The sequence below is a fragment of the Megalobrama amblycephala genome, linkage group LG24 (assembly GCF_018812025.1).
Source record: "Megalobrama amblycephala isolate DHTTF-2021 linkage group LG24, ASM1881202v1, whole genome shotgun sequence".
NCBI lineage: Eukaryota > Metazoa > Chordata > Actinopteri > Cypriniformes > Xenocyprididae > Megalobrama > Megalobrama amblycephala.
The window spans coordinates 18,650,404-18,674,227 of NC_063067.1; the positions used below are offsets into that span (position 1 = coordinate 18,650,404).

At 36.8% G+C, this 23,824-nt stretch overlaps 1 protein-coding gene across 1 annotated transcript; it reads right to left on the bottom strand.

Moving 5' to 3' along the window:
- Positions 1–2,031: 2,031 nt before the first annotated feature.
- On the bottom strand, positions 2,032–22,542 carry lmbr1l (limb development membrane protein 1-like). Its single transcript, XM_048177938.1, has 16 exons — positions 22,174–22,542; positions 16,342–16,426; positions 13,309–13,342; positions 9,557–9,696; positions 8,618–8,721; positions 8,404–8,527; positions 8,173–8,241; positions 7,973–8,037; positions 6,418–6,490; positions 6,160–6,243; positions 5,999–6,075; positions 5,834–5,911; positions 5,454–5,618; positions 5,272–5,338; positions 4,722–4,883; positions 2,032–4,030 (listed from the first exon to the last, which is right to left on the bottom strand). The coding sequence occupies exons 1-16, from the start codon at positions 22,234–22,236 to the stop codon at positions 3,945–3,947; spliced, it is 1,476 nt and encodes a 491-aa protein (XP_048033895.1). The 5' UTR covers positions 22,237–22,542; the 3' UTR covers positions 2,032–3,944.
- Between the last annotated feature and the right edge of the window lie 1,282 nt (positions 22,543–23,824).

Genomic DNA, 23,824 nt, shown 5'->3' on the forward strand with positions numbered 1-23,824 from the left:
TACATAAAACACGAATAAAATCTGCTATTTGTGTTTTGACCATTACTTATTTTAACCAAATTACAATAGCCTATAAAACAATTTACTGGAAAGTAGCGTTATACAAACCCGCGCTGGAGTTCTCTCATGAACCAGATACTCAAACGATTCGCGAGCACGTGCTTTTGGCAAAAAAACGAATCGAAATTTGAAATCCCATATAAAATGTATAAAACCAAATTTTCATTTCCTTTTTTTTTTACGTATATTTTTTCGTTTATGTCGGTTCTTTTCTTTCAAAAACACCTCTTGGGGTCTATGTGAACGGCTCTTTCTTGAGTGTGTGAAGGGAGTGTGTCATGAGTGTGCAAGGAGGGTGTGGATGTGCCATTGCAGGCGGGCAGCGCGGCGCATTATCAGTTGATTAGCGAGTCTTTTCCGGCCGAGAGTTTTATATTTTCCAGAAGGAATAATATCTTCTAATGCACTTTGGCACACACTTCAAACAACCGCCAGGAAAACTAATCTGCCTATTTCCCCCTTCATTCTTATGTTTTGACAATAACGATAGGCTATCGCAACCTGTGAAAGACTGCCTGTCTTCCTCTTGTCTGATATGATTAAGTAATTTGTGACCAGTCAAATGCCTTGTGCTGATCAACAGAAGTGGCATGCGTCCACCCAGTATTGTTGAACTAAGGCTCAGTTTCACAGACAGCGCTTAGACTAAACCAGGATTAGGCCTTAGTTCAATTAGGGTAGCCTATTTAAGTAGCTTTTATAAATGTAGCCTAGAAAAAAAAAACGACAAATCAACGGCACTAATTTTAATATAATTTTAAGATTTAACTAGGCTATTTTAAGATATGTCAGTGAAAATTTCATTTAAAACAGCTCAAACATGCATTTTAGTCTGGAAGAAGATATTTGGAAGAATGTCTGTAACTAAACAGTGTAAACTGTAACCAACCTTTGTGTACAGCAGAACAAAGAAATTTATACAGGTTTGGAACAACTTGAGTAAATGACAGAATTTTCATTTTTTGGGTGAACTATCCTTTAAGCCAAGACTGAGAAACCAGGGGTAAATATTTTTAAGGTAAACTGAAATCGAGGACAAGCCCTTACCTGCCATAATTTTACGCACATCCATTTGTTAAAGTTCACATGATCAATGTCACAAATTTGATGTATACATAGTATATTTCTAAATGTAAAAAAAAAAAAAAAAAAAAAAAAAAGCTAAAACTTAATTTTAATGTTTAAAATTAGATTTTGAATTCCACATTTTCAATGTCCTGAAACAATTTGCAAGATAATGCTAATGCTGTAATATTTTATTACATGGTGGTTTAATAAATGCTAAATACTAATTGTAGCCTATATTTAATATAGCATAAAGTGTACTTTAAAAATTCACTGCCAAAAAAAAAAAAAAATTGTTTTAGTAAAGCATCTTGGTATAGCCGTTTTAGCAAAGGAAATTCAACAATAAACAAATCCCACATTTTAAGTCTATCAGGACATCCATCAATGAGCACAAGAAATGGCAAGAAAACAAAAATCAAGACAGACAAATCATAATCAGAGTCCGGGATTTCTTTTTCTGCTTTAAGAGAAAAGAAAAAAGGAAAAGGAAATGAACACTCAACAAGGAAAACGGATGGACGATATAGAGGTGGGGGGTGAAAGGGAGAAAGCGAGTGGCTTGCACTCTCCTCATGATGTAGAGCTTTTATCTGCCATGGGCATCCGTGAAGGGAAAGCACAGGATGGGTCAGCAGCGGCGTCTCTGCGGGCCTGCTGACAGACCTGGGGCAAAATAAAGACCCTGATTAAAGCCGGCCAGCTACAGGCGGAGGGACAGCTGGGGGGAAGATGTATGGACAGACAAACACACTAACACCAGAGCTAAACATAACCACCACGGCGCCATTAAAGCAGTAGTCAGGTGCTCAGATGGCAAGAAATGTATGCTGACCTCCATGGAAAGGTCCTTAGCAGATCCTGAACCACAAATGGGTTTAAAATGACTCACAAATGACACACTGGTTGGAAAAACAGGTGTAAACATGTTTATTGTTCTTTTCTCCTCATTTCAGTTTAGGGAATGCAGAGAAATGGTTTGTCACAGTCGCTAAGGGAGCAGCTGGAATTTTCAAACAAATTAAAAGGTCAACATTTTCTTTTTTTTTTAAATGATTCATGCTTACTGTATTTTCTTTGTCCCCCATAGGAGTTCTCCATTCATATATGATCCACCAATTGAATCTAGTTGTTTTGAGCTGTAAAAATGCATTTTGTGAGAGTGGAAAAACACTTAAAGGGACAGTTCACCCCAAAAATGAAATGTTCCAAACCTGTATGAATGGAAATCTTTTTGGTCATACCCTGAAAATCAATGGGGTCAAGTGTTTTGAACCTATTGTGTTCCACAAAAGAAATTAATCATACAGGTTGAGTACATGACTAATGAATAACAATGTTAATTTTGGGTGGACTATCCCTTTAAGCAAAGATTTACATCCATAATTGACTTAAAGCTACATGACTGTAAATTATACTTATGAAAATATGATTTATGCAATTATTATGTTATTAAAATATGGTTGAGGAAGACCCTGAAGTATAGAAATTTTGTAATGATGGATTTGTGGTACACTGTCCTCTACTGGCCACCACTTGAAGAACATTATGACATGTATGATGCTTTCTATGTATGTTATGTCACTCTACGTGACCTTGTAAATTGCCCCTGGGGACAAAAAGTCTGAAATGAAATGAAAGTTTTAAAATGATGCTGATACAGAAACAAATTCATAAATAATAGTCATACAAAAGAATAAACACTGTAATCTACAAATAAAACACGTACACCATTAATACTGCACCATATAAAACTAGTGATTATCGAATCATAAAGTCCACATTTATCAAATCACAGCCTCTTAGTGTCTATGAAACAGGAAATGGTCATGTGCGTTGATTGTCCCTCCACACAGTTCAACTCAAAACGTATGAACTAACAAAACTGTGACCTTATTGCCCAATTTAGGTGTTCTTAATCAGAACAAACACCTTCTTTTGGTCATCCGCAAAAGAGTTTCTGGGAGGCATTTGCATAATTGTATGTTAATGTTTAACAATATAATATTGCACATTAAAGTTTCACATATGAAATAAAAACGGGAACAAAACCCCTAAACATTCACAGTTGTCTTGGCTTAAAGCTTGAAATCAATGGCAGCCATTGTCACTTTTTTTAAACATACATTTTAAAACCTAAACTATCCAAAAAGTGTCTTTTTTAAGCGAGAATCCCACCATGTTTTCTCAAACAGAACATTTAATATCTCCAAGATCAGTGTCACTTGCTCCACTTTCGTCCCTTTTCTCAGGTTCTTCACTACAGTCAGAAGCAGACAAACTCCATCATAATGGACTTCCTGCAATAAGGACCCACAGTAAAACAGGGATTGGATTCATTGGATGACACTAAAAATAGTGATATACAAGGGGAAAGCGTGGGGGGCCCACCAGGACAGAACTCAACACTCTCATTCCACCACCAGGAAAAGGAAACGTGGTCATGGCTGTGATGTCATCCTCTGAAATAGCTCTCCTGTCTGGACGCATGTCAAAGTCCTCTGAAGCCATTGTTCATTTTTCATAAGGCATTAGTTCAAGGCATCCAGTGATTTGACATCCCTTTTTAAATGCAGTAGTATGCATAAATATTACTGAAATAAATGACGCATAAAACTGCAGTTGCAGAAACCCACTCCGGAGATTCCCTCAGTCGATATATATCGTTCAGGCAACCTTTGTAAACAGCTTTGGTGACCATTCACCTATAATGGATACAAAATAGCTTTGGTCCAATAGGGACAGAATGGGATCCAGAACCGTCTCCAGAAAGTAATGGGCTTCAATAGCCAATAATATATGAAAAAGCTGATCGCTCTTCAATGAATCTTTGAGAGCCCATTGGCCAGGAGGAGTTTGAGGGGGATGGTTGAACGAGACACAGTCAGAGGCAGTCTGTGGAGTCCTGAAGAAAGGAAACAGGAGAGTAAACAACATTACAGCACTAACCTTGATCGAACAACCAGAAAAGGTTACTTTGGCAGGTGATGTTTGGGTTGAAAGCAAACCAATCAATCAAAGAACAAAAGCCAGTAGGGGGAGTAAAGAAAAAGAGATGGTCTATGCGAGCGAGTGTTGTTTGTGTTGGGCGGAGGGCGATGGGTGTGTGTCTTCCAGAAGTAGTTTGACGCCCCGTGGTCCCCAAGGAACCCTTCTCCCCTTCTGTCCCCTCTCACTTTCCTGAGAGAATTGTGTTTTTCTATCTGAGGAAAGAGACCTACCCATAGAGAAACATGGCCTGTGCGAGGAACACCTCACCCAAAGACTAACTACAAACACTGGCAAATGGCAGCATAGCGCACACCCCTTGTCCTTTCAAGATACAATGTGTACATGCACAAATCTTTCTCCTCACATGTTTTCCTTAAGATAAATGTTAGAATTAACCCTTACAAAAGGTCAGTACAAGCCAAGGTCTATCGACACCATTTGTGGTGTCATGTTGGAAATTTTTGGGCATTTTACGTCCAAATCCACAAGACTTACTTATATGCATTATAGCTTTTATGTGATATACACATACACACCCATCAAAATAAGTGGTAAATAAATAATAAATAAAATCATTATGAAAAATAAAAATATAAAAGACTAACCAAGGGCACGGATGAGTTCTCTTTGCAAGGCCCATGTGACAGTGTTGATGAGGCAGGCGGATGTAAGTCCAGCAAAAAGCATATTGTACAGGAAAACAATGTGGAAATTGCCGAGCCAGTTATACCGTCCAAAGTCTCCAAGCAGATCAAACCTTGTAATTCCTACATGTAGTTACATGAAAAAAAAAAGAGGATTATAAATTCAAATTGTAATACACCATGGATACATATTGCTGAAATACTGCTAACTACTGCCATCTTGTGGACAGACAAAAGATTACAAATTTATCTTGTCATTCATAAAGTTTGACACATGGCCCTAAGTGTCCATGTATTAAACATTTTCACTAATTTTAATATGCTTTGAACCACCAATAAGAGTGTAGTACTCTCAGATACATTTAATATTGTTCATTCATAACAATTTAGCAGATTTTTTTCTTTAAAAGTAAGAAAAAAAAAAAAATGCTAGTTGTGTCTTGGCCTACAACAGACCTCAAAATCATGCCGCTATTAAATAAACATTAAATAATGACCAATAAATACTTACCCAATGTGCGAGAGAAAACAGGCAGGGCTGAACTGAGTATTAAAAGAGAAACACAGTTCCCTATAATCTGTGGAGAGACACAAGCAATTCAGTTTGACTATAAAGAGCCACAGCATCTGAATGTGAGGTATCCAGCACTATTCTCACAGCTGTTTCACGATGAGTATGAGGTGTCTCTGTACCTGTGTGAGGGTAGTGTCCTGTGCACGTGGCAACAAACCGGTGAAGAGTGGAGAGCTGTAGAAGCCGACGACCGAGGAGACCATGAGATACAGGATGATGACCACCTGCACTGCAGCTCCCAGAGAACCGAACATTGAGAACGAGGCAAGCCCCAAGTTAGGATCCTGCAACAGAGAAAACCAATCATTGTGAGATGATGATAATAATAATGAATTATTACTGCAATACTTTTATGATGCTTTGGAACATTTTTAGTACTAGTTTTGTGTTTTGTGGAAGGAGAAGATAGCAGTATATGGTTTTAGAAAGACATGAGGGTGAGTAAAGAATCCTGTAAGAGAAATGGCAGATGTAAATAGGTCATTGTCATGCATCTCACCTCCATCCCTCTAGGCATGGCAGATTCATCGAAGAGCAGTTCCAGCACATGGAAACAGACCATCAGCACACACACCGCCTGAGAAACACCGTAAATTTGGTTTTAGCACAATGCTATAATTGTAGCCATTATAAGTATTCTGTATTTCATAAGGTTCACTCTTACAGTCAAAGCTAAAAGCATCAGCATGGCCACTGGGTATCCCAGATTGCGTTGCCATGGAGATACTCTCTTCCGCAGCTCTACGTGGAAGAAACAAGAATGAAAAGCAATTCACGATGGTTAAACGATCAATGTATTTAACAGTTTGACAGGCATGTTTGTACCTAAAGCAATGCGTTTGGACTTCACACTCAAAAATTCCTTGTTGATGGCCTCCATGTTTGCACTGATCCAACAGGTGTTGTTACCTAAAACATTAGATAGAGAGAGAGAGTGTTAAGTTTAGGAAACCATGTAAATCCTGGTTCATAACGGCAGAAAAACTTCTTAAAACATCAAAAAGAAAGTGAGAGAAAGAAAGAGAAGGTGGGGCCACTTCCTTAACAGCAGCCAGTATGCCTTTCTCATATCCTGACACTCACTTTTCAACTTCCTGGACAGAGAGGCCTCTTCAAACGCTGTGCAGTTCATTGTTTCTTCCAAGTTCTCCAACAACTAAAAAAAAAAAAAAAAAAAAAAAAAAAAAAGACAACTCCTCTTAACTTCATAATTTAAAATTTTAGGGTCAGTGAGATTTTTTTATTTCGCTTGATAGATTAAAGGTGCCCTAGATTATGTTTTTAAAAGATGTAATATAAGTCTAAGGTGTCCCCTGAATGTGTCTGTGAAGTTTCAGCTCAAAATACCCCATAGTTTTTTTTTTTTATTAATTTTTTGAACTGCCTATTTTGGGGCATCATTATAAACGCGCCAATTTTATGCTGTACGGCCCCTTTAAATCCCGTGCTCTCCGCCCACAGAGCTCGCGCTTGCCTTAAACAGTGCCTTTAAGTTTACACAGCTAATATAACCCTCAAAATGGATCTTTACAAAGTGTTCGTCATGCATGCGGCATGAATGCGTCAGATTATGTGAGTATTGTATACTGTTATATTGTTTACTTCTGATTTTGAATGAGTTTGATAGTGCTCCGTGGCTAACGGCTAATGCTACACTGTTGGAGAGATTTATAAAGAATGAAGTTGTGTTTATGAATTATACAGACTGCAAGTGTTTAAAAATGAAAATAGCGACAGCTCTCTTGTCTCCGTGAATACAGTAATAAACCGATGGTAACTTTAACCACATTTAACAGTACATTAGCAACATGCTAACGAAAAATTTATAAAGACAGTTTATAAATATCACTAAAAATATCATGTTATCATGGATCATGTCAGTTATTATTGCTCCATCTGCCATTTTTCGCTATTGTTCTTGCTTGCTTACCTAGTCTGATGATTTGGTTGTGCACATCCAGATGTTAATACTGGCTGCCCTTGTCTAATGCCTTTTATAATGTTGGAAACGTGGGCTGGCATATGCAAATATTGGAGGCGTACACCCCGACTGTTACGTAACAGTCGGTGTTATGTTGAGATTTGCCTGTTCCTCGGAGGTCTTTTAAACAAATGAGATTTATATAAGGAGGAGGAAACAATGGAGTTTGAGACTCACTGTATGTCATTTCCATGTACTGAACTCTTGTTATTCAACTATGCCAAGATAAATTCAATTTTTAATTCGAGGGCACCTTTAATACTTTTATTTAGCAAGGAAGCATTCAATTAATTAAAAGTGACAGTTAAGACATTTATGATGTTACAAAATATTTCCAATATTTCTTTTAAAATTTCTATTCAAAGATTCCTAAAAAAATGCATCACAGTTTACACAAAAAAAAATTAAGCAGCAACAGCATTGATAGAAATGTTCCTTGAGAATCAAATCAACATATTAGAATGGTTTCTGAAGGATCATGTGACTCTGAAGACTGGTGCCGAAAATTCAGCTTTACATCATAGGAATAAATTACATTTTAAAATAAATTAAAATAGAAAACAGTTATTCTAATTATAATATTTCACTATACCTTCAGGGACCCCTGATTGAAAACTAAAGAAACACACCACAAACAAAAAGTCATTGTCCACCTACCCGAGGTTTGACCAATAAGCTCCCAGTGACGCTAAACATACGTGAAAGCCCAAAGGGTGTGCACACTGTTACAAGACAAAAAAGGAAATGAGATGAAATATAAATCTATATATGAGAAGTCAAATGTAATGAAATACAAAACTAAACGTTAAACATCAAATGATTTAAAAACATTTTTTTACAATATTATATAAACTTACACAAAAGCAGCAGAACGCCAAAGAGTGAGATTCCAGAATAGAGATAGGGCAGGTAATATTCCCAGAGGTCTGAAAAGCACAGGAAAAAGAGCATAATGTCACAAAACCTTTAAATTTATCTTGCTCTTATACAATTTTGGGAGTGTAGCTAGCATTAAAAACTGATCTATTTAATCCAAGACACTGATCAAGTGCAGCACATAGTCTCTAATGTTGCACGGCTGTCCTCACCGTAAAGACTCTCACGGGCGGTGTGGTGATGGAGAAGAGCTGATGCCACCCACACAATGCCCAACACCAACAGACTGAGGAGGAGCAGCATCACTGCAGTCTCATACACCCGTGCCATAATGCCCTTTCAGAGAAAAGCACACATATCAGCTGAACATCAAACACAGATCTCAATTCAGATGCGTTCACTGTTAAACTAACTACATCATTTTACCTTTTTGGACCCAGCAAATCCTTCTGATTCAGTAAAAAAGTAGGCGAATGGCATTAGGAAGACCAGAGAGAGGTTTGAGAATAAGAATACTAGGTTCCACAAGCCTGAAATGTAGACAAAAGGAGAATGAGTGATTAAATGATTCCCAAATCTACATGATAACACACCAATACATTTGTGTTTACACTACTATCCAAAAGCTCAGGGTTAATGCTAATAAGAAATGTTTCTTGAGCACCAAAACAGTACATTAGAATGATTTCTGAAGGATCATGTGACACTGAAGACTGGAGTAATGATGCTGAAAATTCAGCTTTGCCATCACAGGAACAAAATACATTTTAAACAATAGTACACATCAACAATATTTAACAATGTATATTAAATATTGTGTGGTCAAAAGAACTACCAGGTAAATAGGTGGAATACAAAGAATACAGTAAACTTGCAGACCACTAGGGGGCGACCATGTGCCATACTAACTTCAACTAGCGCTTCATCTAAGTGCCATTAAGCTTTTGTTGTTTATTTCTGTTGGTCTGATATTTCCTGGCTAATTCACGTAAAATCCTTGCAGCTTATGAGGTGCACGTGCAAACTGAATATCAAAGGGCAAATTCAAATCTGGATTTTAGACCAAATTGTGGCCTTGGATTTACAGCCAGAACATTTCATACTCTTGGCAGACTCACTGCTATGCCCAACACGTGTTAACAAAGAGCTGTTAGACTAAATTTGTGCTCCCACATTAAGTCCTTATGGGAATAAAAACATTACTATTTCAGTTCAGATTGGGTGACAAAACACTGCTTGAGAACCTGATGAAATTGTAATTGATTAGATTGATAACTCTATTGACTCTGTAAATCGATATGGTATAGTCACATAAACCACATGTGCAAAGCAAACTTAGTTTTTTATTTGTGCGTGTGTTTTTACCGCGGATAAGCGAGCCGTTGAGCCACTGCATGTAGTAGCTGTGTGGGAATGTGAGCAGAACTTCATTTGACAGGATAGAGATGGGCAGGAGCAGCACTGCACACACGGCCACTGAGAGTGTGAATGTACACAGCCACAGCCTGCAGAGAGAGAGAGAAAAAAAGAAGCAATTCAAAGAAGGGTGAGGAAATGTTTTTTGCAGCCATTTACTTTGACATAATGCCAGCTGTGAAGGGAGGTGGATGTTAAACGCCACGCTGGAGACCAAAGAGCAATCTGTCCACTTACAATCATTCAGAGCAATCTAATAAAAAAACTAAATAGTAACCAGTAAAGTATCCTTTACTTAAAGTCAGTGTGAATTGCTGTGCAATGCACCATTTTACTGCCATAATGTGACATTTCTGAGTGGAATTAGATATCTAATTGCTAAAGTAAGGTGCAGCTGATTTTATGCATTTGAATTTATTTTTATGTGAAAAACACCAGAATTGAGCCAGACTGAATTTGAGCTTTGAGCTTTTTTAATTTGTATGGCCTACAATAAGAAATTTAATTTTCACTTAATGTTGATACTTTATTAAAGGTGCCCTAGATTCAAAAATTGAATTTACCTTGGCATAGTTGAATAACAAGAGTTCAGTACATGGAAAAGACATACAGTGAGTCTCAAACTCCATTGTTTCCTCCTTCTTATTAGGGCCCAAGCGAAAATTCGCGCAGGGCCCTCTTGTTCTTCTAAGGATTATTATTATTTTTTTTTTTTTTTTTTTTTTATTTTTTTTCCGTCTTCCGGGGCTTTTTGGGGGCCTTAACATGCTCAAAAACTCTTGAAAATTGGCACACACATTGGAATCCGCGGCCATTAGGACGCCGGAGAGGCTGGTACCCGGGCGTGGCAGGGGGGCTCGACAGCGCCCCTTGAAAAAAGTCTGAAAATTTGGTCCATATATTAAACACGCTTGCACGTATTAGTATGAAACTCAGTACACATATAGACCTCATCGGGCCGAACAACTTTCGTGCTCTAAGTTAAACACCACGCCAACAGGAAGTCAGCTATTAAGGGTTGTTTGAAAAACGCATGCTCTGGAATTTGATATACTCCTCCTAGACGATTAATCCGATCGCCACCAAACTCGGTCAGCATGAAGTCAAGACACTGATGATTAAAAATTGCCAGGGATTTTTGATATCTCGAACGGTTTGGCCGTGGCGAGGCAACGAATTTATGGCGAGAAAAAGGAAACAGGAAATGTGTTATAACGTCTGCATACATATATTGATCTTTATGAAACTTCACGAGTGTGTTCGTTATAGGAGTCTGATCACATGGATGTGACTATTGTGAGTCAAAGTTATAGCGCCACCAACTGGCAGCAGGAAGTGTATCACTTTTTGAAATGTTTTGAGATCACCCTCTTATTTTTACCTGATTTGCTTCAAACTTCATCAGTGTAATGTCAATACACAGCAGATGTAGACCTATGACAGGATTTTTGATATTTGAAATATTGTTGCCATGGCAACAGGTCAAACTGTAATAATATTCTTGAGTGTTTTTGAGGCTCTTAACATGCTTCAAATTGCATGAAACTCGACACACACATCAATATTGTCAACCAGTAGACATGGACAAAGCCATAGAAATGGGCGTGGTGGAGGGGCTCAGTAGCGCCACCTTTTGACAAAAGTGGGGGGGTTAGTTTTTCCTACAATCACCAAACTCGGTACACATATTGTTCTCATCAAGCCGGACAATTTTCTAATTTACATTCATTAGCTCCGACCAACAGGAAGTCAGCTATTTTGGTTTGAATGTTAATTTTTTGAAAAAACAGGCTATGAATTTTATACTACTGCTCCTACAGGGTTTATCCAATTTACACCAAACTTTTTTTAACTTGTTGCTAACACATTGAAGTTGTTTAATTGCAAACGGATTTTGGATATCTCAAACGGTTTGGCCGTGGCGAGGCAACGAATTTATGGCAAGAAAAGGGAAACAAAGTGTTATAACTTCTGCATACATTAATTGATTTTGATGAAACTTCGGCTTAGTCTTCGTTGTACAAGGCTGATCACATGGATGTGACTATTGTGATTCAAAGTAATAGCGCCACCAACTGGAAGCAGAAAATGTGTCACTTTCAGCATACATTGAGATCACCCTCTTATTTTTACCTGATTTGCTTCAAAATTCATCAGAATAATGTTAAAACTTGGCACATGTAATCCTTTGAAAATGGGCAGGGAGGAGGGGCTCTATAGTGGCACCTTGTAGTGCAGTAAATGTGGAGTGAATTTGACATAGTCCTTTGATGTTTAACCGTTTTAAGTGCCTATTGCCCGCTGTGCACATTGGCGGTGCCACCGGGCTTGGCCCGCCTCCTGCTCGCAGCTTATATATTCTTAATCTCATTTGTTTAAAAGACCTCAGAAGAACAGGCGAATCTCAACATAACACCGACTGTTACGTAACAGTCGGGGTGTACGCCCCCAATATTTGCATATGCCAGCCCATGTTCCCAACATTATGAAAGGCATTAGACAAGGGCAGAACGTCTGGATGTGCACAGCTGAATCATCAGACTAGGTAAGCAAGCAAGGACAATAGCAAAAAATGGCAGATGGAGCAATAATAACTGACATGATTCATGATATTTTTAGTGATATTTGTAAATTGTCTTTCTAAATGTTTCATTAGCATGTTGCTAATGTACTGTTAAATGTGGTTAAAGTTACCATCGTTTATTACTGTATTCACGGAGACAAGAGAGCCGTCGCTATTTTCATTTTTAAACACTTGCAGTCTGTATAATGCATAAACAACTTCATTCTTTATAAATCTCTCCAACAGTGTAGCATTAGCCGTTAGCCACGGAGCATAGCCTCAAACTCATTCAGAATCAATGTAAACATCAAAATAAACACTGTACTTATGCGATTAGACATGCTGCATGACGAACACTTTGTAAAGATCCATTTTGAGGGTTATATTAGCTGTTTGAACTTTTTTTATGTTGTTTAAGGCAAGCGCAAGCTCTTGGGGCATGGAGCACGAGATTTAAAGGGCCACACACCCTGAATCGGCTCATTTCTAATTATGCCCCAAAATAGGCAGTTAAAAAAAATTAATAAAAAAAAATCTATGGGGTATTTTGTGCTGAAACTTCACAGACACATTCAGGGGACACCTTAGACTTATATTACATCTTTTAAAAAAAGTTCTAGGGCACCTTTAAAGCCTGTGCCGGCGGGCTTTAGCATATCACTAAACTATGACCACTCTGAAGCAGGGGAGTCTCAAAAGAAGCCAGGTTATCCTGGTTTTTTTTTCTGTTGATATGAAAAAATGTAATACATTAAGCAATATAGCAGGTGAATTATGTATATTACGATGTTATGATGAACTATATGGCTTTCTCCAGTCTCCACTGACATTCTAATTTGTTCAAAGCGTTTCTAAGGATGCCGGTAGTTAGAAGGCAGAGATGGTGAACGGGAACATGGTTTGTGTAACATTAGCAACACATTATTAGCTGTTTGATAATGTAGTCAAGCAAAAAGCTAATCATATTAATTACCGCTATGTCCATCCTTGTAAAGAGCGATACATAAAGCGCATTACTATTCTCATGTTCAAATATGCCATTTTGGTGTTCAAAGCTGAGTTTTAAGGGATAAAATGATTGACTACATGGGGACTTTAAAAGAACTTAAAAATACAAATTTAAGTACTGATTACTTACGCAATTTTGTTGACAGTGGCATCCTCAATGTCATCTGTGGGCAAAAAAGGAAAAGGAAATAAGTGTCTCCACAACACTATCACACTGCAGACATACTGATGACTAGACTCACAGTTCAGCCTTGAAAACTAAATTGAACAAAATAAGATCTCAGAATGACCCAGATTCATTATAAAGCTATTCAGTGAAGTAAACACTTTCAAACCATTTTAGCAATATTTATTTGAAAGAAATTTTGGGAAGCTTTTGTCGTTTGATCGTTCATTATTGCACGTGCAGGAAAACAAAACCCATCTGAAGAGTAATTTGTCTCAATAACAAGGACAGATTGAAAGCATGAGGCGGAAAGTAAAAATAAATCTCAAACTTTCACATGCAAGAAAAGCAAAACATGCCCAGTGTGACAGAGCTGCAGGGTAGATATGTGTGACATTTCCTGGGTGAGCCCCAAACCTAATGCAGAACAGGTTTTCTGCACATATCCTTCACAACAACCAATATACAACTGAAGAAACAGCTTCAGCCCGCCACGAATGGTGCACGTTTAGTCTATGAAATGGACTGAGTTTTAGATGTGGTAAAAATACACAAAAATTGAGCAACAAATCTTGTGCAGTGATTCTGTTTGTGTTCCTAAATTAGACTATGTATCAGAACGGTAATGGTTTGGCTGGAAGTTAAGTACACAACGTCCCGTGTGTCTAACATAGGACATATTCTTACGTTCCTCTGCACTACTGATCATGTAAACGGCTGCAATGACACAGGAGCTGCTGTGCTCATGGGGACCCAGATTCAAGACCGAACAAATGTTTCTCCTTACACTATCCTATCAGCTCTATTCTGACCTATATAATTATTATGAAATTCTATCATTTAACAAACTGTAAAACAATTCTTCAACAGCCTAGCAGTCTGGCTAGAAGTTACATACACAATGTTCTGTGTCTAACACAACACATGTTCTTACTTTCCTCTGCACTATTTTTAAATTTTTGATCATGTAAGCATGTGGTAGACGGACATTTTTAAAGGTTGCAAAGACACCGGAGCAGCTGTGCTCACAGGAACCCAGGTTCATGTTTGAAATGATTTCCCTTGTCTCTCCCTACACTTTCCTGTCCACTGATATGAGACCATTATAAAAAGGTATAAAAAAAATTTAAGAGATAAATAATATGTACACTTTGTTTGAGACCCCAGAAAATCTGTTTCACTGTACCTAGCTGTGTTTGAGCAAGAATGGAACAATGTAAAAAGCTGATAGATAAATAAATAAATAGGGCTGACCCTTAATAGTCGATTAATCGTTCGTTGACTAGAAGTCACCAAAATTTCATTAGTCGGTTAGTCGCAGGAAAAAAAAACCTTGTGGCGAAGTCACAAAGTCCGTAAGGAACAGATTATTAAATGGTGGGCCCTTGTGGTAATTACAGCATGTTGGGCAGAAAATCCAAACATTCGCCTACCATTCATCGACCTCAAATATGATATCATTTAAAACATGCAAGTAGTAGCAACTTTACATGGCTGCTCGCTCTAACGTTAACCTAGATAAATGTGCGCTATTAGTAGGCGCATATCCAAGTGTTTGTGCGGAGTGTGGAAGCTAATGTATAGCGTGCTTACTGCAAGACATGGAGGCGCCGGTGCGATCACTTGCATTTTTTCTGATAACAGTGGAAACAACCTAAAATACTCTGTCAGTTTTGGTCATACAGATAAGAGTAGTACATCATTCTAAACTGTAAAGGGTTTTTTAATTGAGTAAACTCACAATAACAAAACAAACATTGTGCCTTTGTAAAATAAAGAAAAACAAACAGGATGCACTTTCTGCCATCTCGGTCTCCCTGAACTGGAGTGCGTCACAAAAATGAAAAGCCTATAGGCTACTTGCCTCACAGATATGAGAGAAAAATCTATAACATCTGTAACATCTATAGAAAGCTTGAAATGTCTACTTTTAAAACCAATTCAATTCAAAAATAAATACTCTCTGCTTATGCAATCCATATGAAAGGAGCATTTCTCTCTATAGACGTGAGTCAACATCATCTTGGCAGCCGACACAGACTCAAAACACACTAGTTTATTAACAAATAATTAAAATGTCTCCTTGCTATTTTGTTTGCGACACATTCATAATCATTACTTTTGCCGGTGCTTTGCAGCAAGCTTTATGTGTGCACTAAAACGCTCATTATGGTTTAGTATTCTCCTCAGTATATATTTATTAAGTAATTAAATTAATATATATGTGCGATTAGTTGACTAACGACTTAAATGAAGACTATAGTCGACTAGAAAAATCTTTAGTCAGGTGCAGCCCTATAAATAAATATTATAAAATGCATTATATTAAAATTATTTCAAGATGCCTGCATTCTGTTCTGCTTTACCTGTTTTTGAACACAAGAATGCATCCTGTATGTGCGGCTCCTAACAATTCTTCAACAGTCAAAACAAGCCTGATGCATTTTAAACATGTCAAGTATGAGAAAACAATTCCTCAGATTTTTCACTGAGAGCAGGTATAGCAGAACAGGGAGAAAGCAGAGAGTTCAATTAAAGGGGTGTACACCAAAACATGAGGTAGCATTCTCTTACGAAACCTCAAGCAGTGCTTGGGCAGGGGGCCTATGTTTATCTCATGGGAACATTCCTCATCCACACTGCTGCCCTCCCTCAACGTTACATAACTGCTGTCAACAGCAATCAGAAACTTTGACTCTTCTATTCTGAAGATTTCATTTTCACAGCTAAAGAACACCAAAACCATTCATCAAGTAACAGAGGAAATACGATGATACTTCACTATCTGAGCATGATTAGGTGCCAAACAAAGCATTTTTGGCAATTGCAGGGGCATGACCATGTCAGGTCGTGCTGACCAACAAATAGTCAGTGAGTAGAAGTGTTGTTCAGCTCACAAAGCAGCTGCAGTAAATCACAGGTGTGATTTGAAGGACTGTAATAAATGAAACCAAACAACTGCTGAGGGTCTGGGGGGTGGGGTCACGTTAAACTTACCAGTAACGAACTCAGCATTCTTCTTGAAGTGAGTGAGAATGAAGTGTGACAAGATGTACAGGCAAATGAAAAGCAGCACGCAAATCTAAAGCAGAGAAAAGAGAAAAAAAAAAATCAGTGCAATTTGAAAACATGAAATGATTTACATTTACAAATACACTGCAGCTTGAACATTTAACATCAGAAGGAAAAAGGCCTGAAGCTGGAGCATAACTGAACTGCCAGGTTTCAAGCTAAATTTATTCCAAATGAAAATTGTATTTTCTTCTTGTATAAGCTCACATGGAAAAGCTAGCTAGTCCTTTTAGGAACTTTAAGATCCCCACCCTTGGTCTGCACCCAATTTCATATATATATATATATATATATATATATATATATATATATATATATATATATATATATATATATATATATATATATATATATATATATATATATATATAAGAAAGCAGTGTGAACATTCTTCAAAACTTGTCCTTTTATGTTCCACAGAATAATAACAATCTTTCTTAGAAGACTGGGTATAAATGCCACTTTGCAGAGTATCAGAAATGACATACATTCTCACAGAAGTCTGCAGTATGAGTCATGCAGTTAGCATGAGCAACATAATCGTGAACAGGCAGCTACAAGACATGCTGTGCAAATTCGCTGCTTAGATGTGTTGCCAATTTAGGTTATCAAGAACACGTTAGACAGAGAGCCTGTAACAGAGCAGAGGTCATGAAACACACTCCAACACAGCACTATTATCACTGATACACGCCGCTGTGCGCGGTCCAGCCTGCCTTTATAGCTCTGTGACATAAGAGCTTCTAATCAAGGACATTTGGTTCTTAATGATAACACACAGATCAGTGACAAGACAGGACCGGTCAAAGACGTTATAGGAATATATTTCATATTATTGATAAAAGATAATGGGAAGAAAGGTGTATAGCAGTGATAAACAAACTGCATTCTGTGTCCTAGAATGTAAAAACAATAGAAAGAGAGAATCAATAAGTAGAGTGTCTTAAAAGCCAGCTGTCCCTTTTCTTAGCAATCTGAATTCTTAATTAATGAACACCCACAATACAGACTTGAGAATGAAGGTAACAGCACCAGATGGAGGATGAAGATTACAGCTCAAATGCAAATGAAGAGTTAAACCAGTAATAACTGGGATTAGATGAGGTATTACAGTAAAGATTTACTGTCAAATTTACATTCAGAGATTTATCACAAGATCTTAATAGTTGGTCATATTTATATTGTATATTACTTACATTACACACACACACACACACACACACACATATATACACACATTATATTATATTATATTATATTATATTATATTATATTATATTATATTATATTATATTATATTATATTATAAATAGTAGTGCTGCAATATAACTTCTCAACATTTGACCAGAAAAGAACAAACACAGATGTAAGAGTAAAACAGTAGGGGGAAAAAAGTACATTATGAATTAATGAAGCATGCATTAAAGTCTCCAGACAATTAAGATGGACTTTGTTTGGGTCGATCAAAATTAACTTGCATTCAAATTAGTCTCATTTAACATTTACTTTTCAAAATAAAGCTCCTACAAAGCCACAATCTATAAAATCTGATATCAACACATTCCCCACAACCTGTTGGAATCAAATCGCTGGGATCTCTTTTGGTGCTATTTTAACATGGAGGAAGGGCAAAGCATGATTCTTCCCATTCTCATCCTGCAGGAGAGCTGCAGTGGGATCTGTCCACATGACAATAGCCTTCAAATACCATGATTAAACCTCTAACCTAATTTAAGATATAAGATCCTCATGTGGAGACCAATAATTTTGAGAAGTGAAAAAAAAAAAGACACGCAGATTATACCTAAGGGATATTGAGAGAACTAAAGAAAAACAATTCTAAAGCACCATATGTCCCATAAAAGAGAGGAAGAATGACAGTAAGAGGAAGAGGGATGAGGGATGAGGGAGGGGACAGGACAGGAAGCTTGGATTTTGTCTTCAAAGTGCCAACAGCAGAAGAAAACAATGAATCTTTGGGATACATCTCTCTGTAGCTTTGAAAGGTGTTCTCAGTCATCTGTGCTCAGCATTTGAATTCGTTTAAGACAGCATGCAATGAACCAGAGTTGAAACAGCCAAGATAATATAGAGTATATGTTAAAACTAAATCAAAAAATTACTTAACAGTTGAATATAACATGATAATACATGTCTGGTGTCATTGTATTACCGGTCAAAGAAGTTTTGAAAAACAGGTTTAAGGGTTTTTTGTCTACACAATAAAAGCCAATGTGGTCCAGAACAACATTGGCTTCAACGGACTTTCATTGTATGAAAGAAAAGAAAAAGAAAAAAGAAAAGCAGTTCTTAAAAATATTTTCTTTTGTGTTCCACAAAAGAAGAGAAAAAAACTTGACGTGGGTGCGGTACGTCATAGGTCGAGTAAATGACGACAGAAATTTCATTGTTTGGTGCACTATCCCTTTAAATCCTTTCAAACAACCACAAGGGTGGACAATGACAATATTTACAATTCCCTGTAATACCCTGTTTGTCGTAGGTCATTAATCAGAAAGAAACGTAATCTTCTATTTCACTCTCTGTGGGCAATGGGGAGCATGATTTCAAACTTCTTCATCTATTTGGGTCTATGGTATTGAGACAGGCCGTATAATGTGATTGTAATCGTAGTATCAACCAGCAACCAGGTCATCTATACTGCATCTGCTGACCAATTTGGCAGGGCTGGTTAAACATATGAGCTCCAACTTTCTGAATCTTAGGGCTCATTCAGCTGCTCTGGGTAATCCACACTGCACAACAATACGAGACCTGGAACGAAGCCGAAGTTATTTCTTGAAGTGAAACAGCCTATTTAGTAAAACAGTCAGCTATAGAGCGACCGTGAACTGACACAATGAGAAAACAACACTTGTGGTGTGCTGGGATAGATTAGCAGAAGGACAGACGTAGGACAAAAATACTAATAACTTGATTTAATCCGGGCTATTAAGAATAATTAGACCACTGTCAGAAACTTTATGCTTTTTTAAAATGTTATTTGGCCCCTAAAATTGATTTTCACAGGCTGTTTATTACATTTATGATATACAAACAACCAAGTATGTTTTTCATTCATGACAAGCACATCATAAATCAAGTGATTTATGCCAAATTACATACATTTTCAATCTGAACTATTGTAACTTCAAATTAATATAAAATACAAAATCAGTTGAATATAAATGCACAATATATCATAACATATGATACAGGTCACTACAGTGTATTCAGAGGTACTAAACTCATTACTAGATAGAATTAGTATAGAACATTAAGAAATAATCAAATTGTAAAGACAAGTTAAAGAAGACTAAAGAACAAATAATAATAAGTCCAATCATAAAGAAGATCCCTTCTTAGTAGATGTAAATACAAAGCCCTCTATTGTTGAAGGCCGGGTGACATGTTCAGATATGCACTTTAATAAAGTGTATTACACACACACTGCATTCCTTGCACATCTACAGAGTGGGAACCGTGCCAAATCAGCTACTCCCTCTAACAGGTTGTCCCTCTTGAAGATCAACCAAGTACAAAACTGTGACATTGTCATAAATATTGTGTTGCTTTACAAGTGTGAACTCAATACTTGAGTTCAACCCAAGAATGTATCAACAAAAAAAATGGGTTTTATCTGACATATTAAAACATCGGAATACATTCTCAGTTTAATTGAGCTATTTAAATTATATTAATTATATTAATATTATTAATTTTATTTAGGTGGTAACAATAAACTGTTTGATATTAGTGTAAATATTTCAAAATACCCAAAGAATCCTTAAAAAAGTATCAGTTTCCACAAAATAATAATAATAAATATTATAATATAATAAAGATAATAATAAGAAATGCTTCTTGAGCATCAGATCAGCATATTAGAACAATTTCTGAATATATATATTAAATAGTAAACATTCATTTTAAATTCTAAAGATAATTCACAATATTACTGTTTAATTTTGCTGTATTTTTGATAAAATAAATCCAGAAAAACAAGGAAAATCCCACACACTATCAACTTGCAAAACAGTAAAAAAAAAAAAAAAAAAAAAAAAAAAAAAAACCTTCTTTTTTAAAAGAACTTTTTTACGGTTTTGCAAGTTGATAGTGTGCCGGATTTTCCTTGTTTTTCCGTATTTTGACTACACTAGTCTTCTTTCCTGCGCACCAATCTATTACCTACAGGTGTGTGTCGCTAATTGATCATCGATAAAATAAATCCAGCCTTGATGAGCATAATAAACTTTTCAAAATACACACATATTTATATAAATCAGTGGTTCTCTTCAAACTGGTTCCACTTCAAGATCCAGATTTTAGATTGGGCATCAAAATGTGACCCAACACAGGACCAAAACTGATTTTCACGCAAAAGAAAGAAAAATAAATAATTAGTATTACAATGAACTACATGAATGTAATTCAAAAAAAATGCAGAAGTGATTTATCAGCATAAAGAGAAGAGTCAGATATTCTATTGGTATTAGTCATATTACTAAATGACAGCCTGACTGTAAGCACAATCTTTGACGTCAACAATAAAAGATATGCAAAGCATTTTCTCCACCCTTTTTAAAAGTTGAATTGATATTTTGCTACCTTAATAATGAACAACTATATGATTTGTTGCATTTTAGTATTTCTAATATTACATTTGACATTGTAAATATGCATTTTTGGGTCAAGACCCACCAGCTTAAAAAAAAAAAAAAAAAAAAAAAAAAACTGATTTAAATAATAAATCCCAGATAAACATCAGTGACCAAGGGATCAATAACCATGACAGCATGAGCCCACTGGTGCCCAAGGCCTGGTGCAGGACAATAGTCTGATTTACATTATCTAGTGTGATCCATCTGTGCATTTCACTGAGGGGGGCATTTCTCATTTTCTAGGAGGATTACAGCAGCTTTGCATCACAGACAAAACAAAACAGAAGTGTGTATAAATAAAAGTGAATGCCCTTAAAATGTCTGAAAACAGACTTTAAAGAGCAGCTTTTGTTTGAAAAAAAAAACAAAGAATGAAGTCTATAATGTCTACAACAGCTCCACCAAGATTATAACTGTAATTCTGAACTTGTGTTACATTGTCCTTGTGAATGCTAGATTTAGTATACAGTTTAAGAGGTAGCTAGTGAATTACACAGATGAGTGGTTTAAGAATATGCACCAAACCTATTGCTCTGAAATGCTGAGTGAGTGAAGGAGTAAAGGTTAACCCCAAGTGTCTTGCTGTAAAGTCCTTGAGGTCTGAAGTTCAGTTATAATTGTACTTTATTAAGTATTGACAAAAACAATTTCATACACGAGGATCCCAAAAGCTCAGCTTTTCTCCAAAATGAGCTCCGGACCCCACAAAGCGGAGCAGTCTCGTCTTGTGCCATTTCAGAGAGTGTTACATTTTACAACTAGCAGCTGCGCATCATGTTGTTCGCACGAAGTAAGAAAAAGAATCCCTGTTTGTGTACACATTACTCTGCTTTATAATTAAATGTCTTGTAAATAATAAGCAAAGATAACTCTTGCACACTCCAAACAGTCAAATCATTGAAATCAAATAATATTTATGAAAGAACATTAAAGTTCTCGTGCACGGTTCACGAGATAACGTCACACAATCATCTAAATCAATCAATTATTATTGAATTCCATTAGGACAAACACAAGGGCACATTCAGATTTTAACACTGCAAACGATACTTCTTAATACTACGTAAACAAAAGCAGCAAAGAGAAGGAAACTTACAATGGTTTCTCGGACTCGGTCGTGGAATAGTTGCTCTCTAACCGTCACGTCTTCTGTTTCCATGCTTTGAAAACATGTCTTGGCGTGTGCTCGGCTATAATTTGTAAAACATTTGAGTCTCCGATAAGATAATAGCTTACGTGGAAACTTGTCTCGAGTCTCGAACAAACGCTTTCCACCTCTAAACGTATTGCAGTTGTTCCTTCTGAATTCACTAAGTCAGCGAACTACTCTCCTGTTTTACTTCAGTGAGGTAATGTGATAGATGCTTCTCAAATCATTATTCACCAGCTAACAAGCAAATTCTAAACACCATTGAACTCATCGAGTCAGCGTGTTCACTGATGCTCCTCAAATGAATTTCAGTCGCTCTCAAACTCCATCTACTGGAGGGGGCCGAGCTGTGGGAGGGGAAAGAGGCGGGTTTAAAGGGTTAACTAGTTCACCCAAAATGAAATTTCTGTCTTTAGTTATTCACCCTCATGTCGTTCCAAACCCGTAAGACCTTCGTTCATCTTCAGAACACAAATTAAGATATTTTTTGACGAAATCTGAGATTTTTTTTAATCTCCCATAGAAAGCAACAAAATTACCACATTCAAGGTTCAGAAAAGTAGTAAACACATCGTTAAAATAGTCAATGTGACTACAGTGGTTTAACCTTAAAGGATTAGTCCACTTTTAAATAAACTTTTCCTGATCATTTACTCACCCCCATGTTATCCAAGATGTTCATGTCTTTGTTTCATCAGTCGAAAAGAAATTAAGGTTTTTGAGGAAAACATTCCAGGATTTTTCTCCATATATAGTGGATTTCAATGGCTACCAACAGGTTGAAGGTCCAAATTGTAGTTTTAGTGCAGCTTCAAAGGGCTTAAACGATACCAGACGAGGAATAAGGGTCTTATCTAGCGAAACGATCGGTCATTTTCGGAAAAAAAAATACAACCGTTTATGCTTTATAAACAAAATATCGCCTTGAACGTACTTTCCGTTTCCGCATTCTTCAAAAAGCTTACGCTGAATGTTCTACGCCTTCCCTATTCTACTTACGGAAAAAAACTAAACTGGCGCCACATTCGTTCCGTAATCCACTATATATGGAGAAAAATCCTGGAATGTTTTCCTCAAAAACCTTAATTTCTTTTCGACTGACGAAAGAAAGACATGAACATCTTGGATGACATGGGGGTGAGTAAATTATCAGGAAAAGTTTATTTAAAAGTGAACTAATCCTTTAATGTTATGAAGCGACGAGAATAGCGAAACAAAATAGCGACTTTATTCAACAATTTCCTCTCTCCACACATGCGTCGTGGTGCTCATGGAAATGCTGCACTGTGTCAATTGCATAGGAGACTGACAGGGTAGAGAAGAAATTGTTGAATAAAGTTATTATTTCTGTTTTGTTTTTCCGCACAAAAATAATAACAATTCCTTACATTTATATAGCGCTTTTCTGGGTACTCAAAGCACTTTATATATGGAAGAGGGAATCTCCTCAAACATCACTAATGTCAAAGAGTGTAGAACCCAAGAGGCGAAACTCTGATGCTTTTTGGGTAACAGCCACGAGAAGGCACTTCGGTAGCGCGGCAGCCATTTTGGGGTGAAAATGCCAACTGGACAATAGAATCCTTCACATCTTACG

Bases quoted from the DNA above. Each gene is read 5' to 3' on its own strand.
- lmbr1l (XM_048177938.1), bottom strand. From the start codon at position 22,236: ATGGAAACAGAAGACGTGACGGTTAGAGAGCAACTATTCCACGACCGA. The intron at 8,528-8,617 runs GTAAAATGATGT...TTTCTCTGAAAG, and splicing joins GATTTGCTGGGTCCAAAAAG to GGCATTATGGCACGGGTGTA. The intron at 6,491-7,972 runs GTAGGTGGACAA...TTTTTTTTTTAG, and splicing joins GCTTATTGGTCAAACCTCGG to TTGTTGGAGAACTTGGAAGA.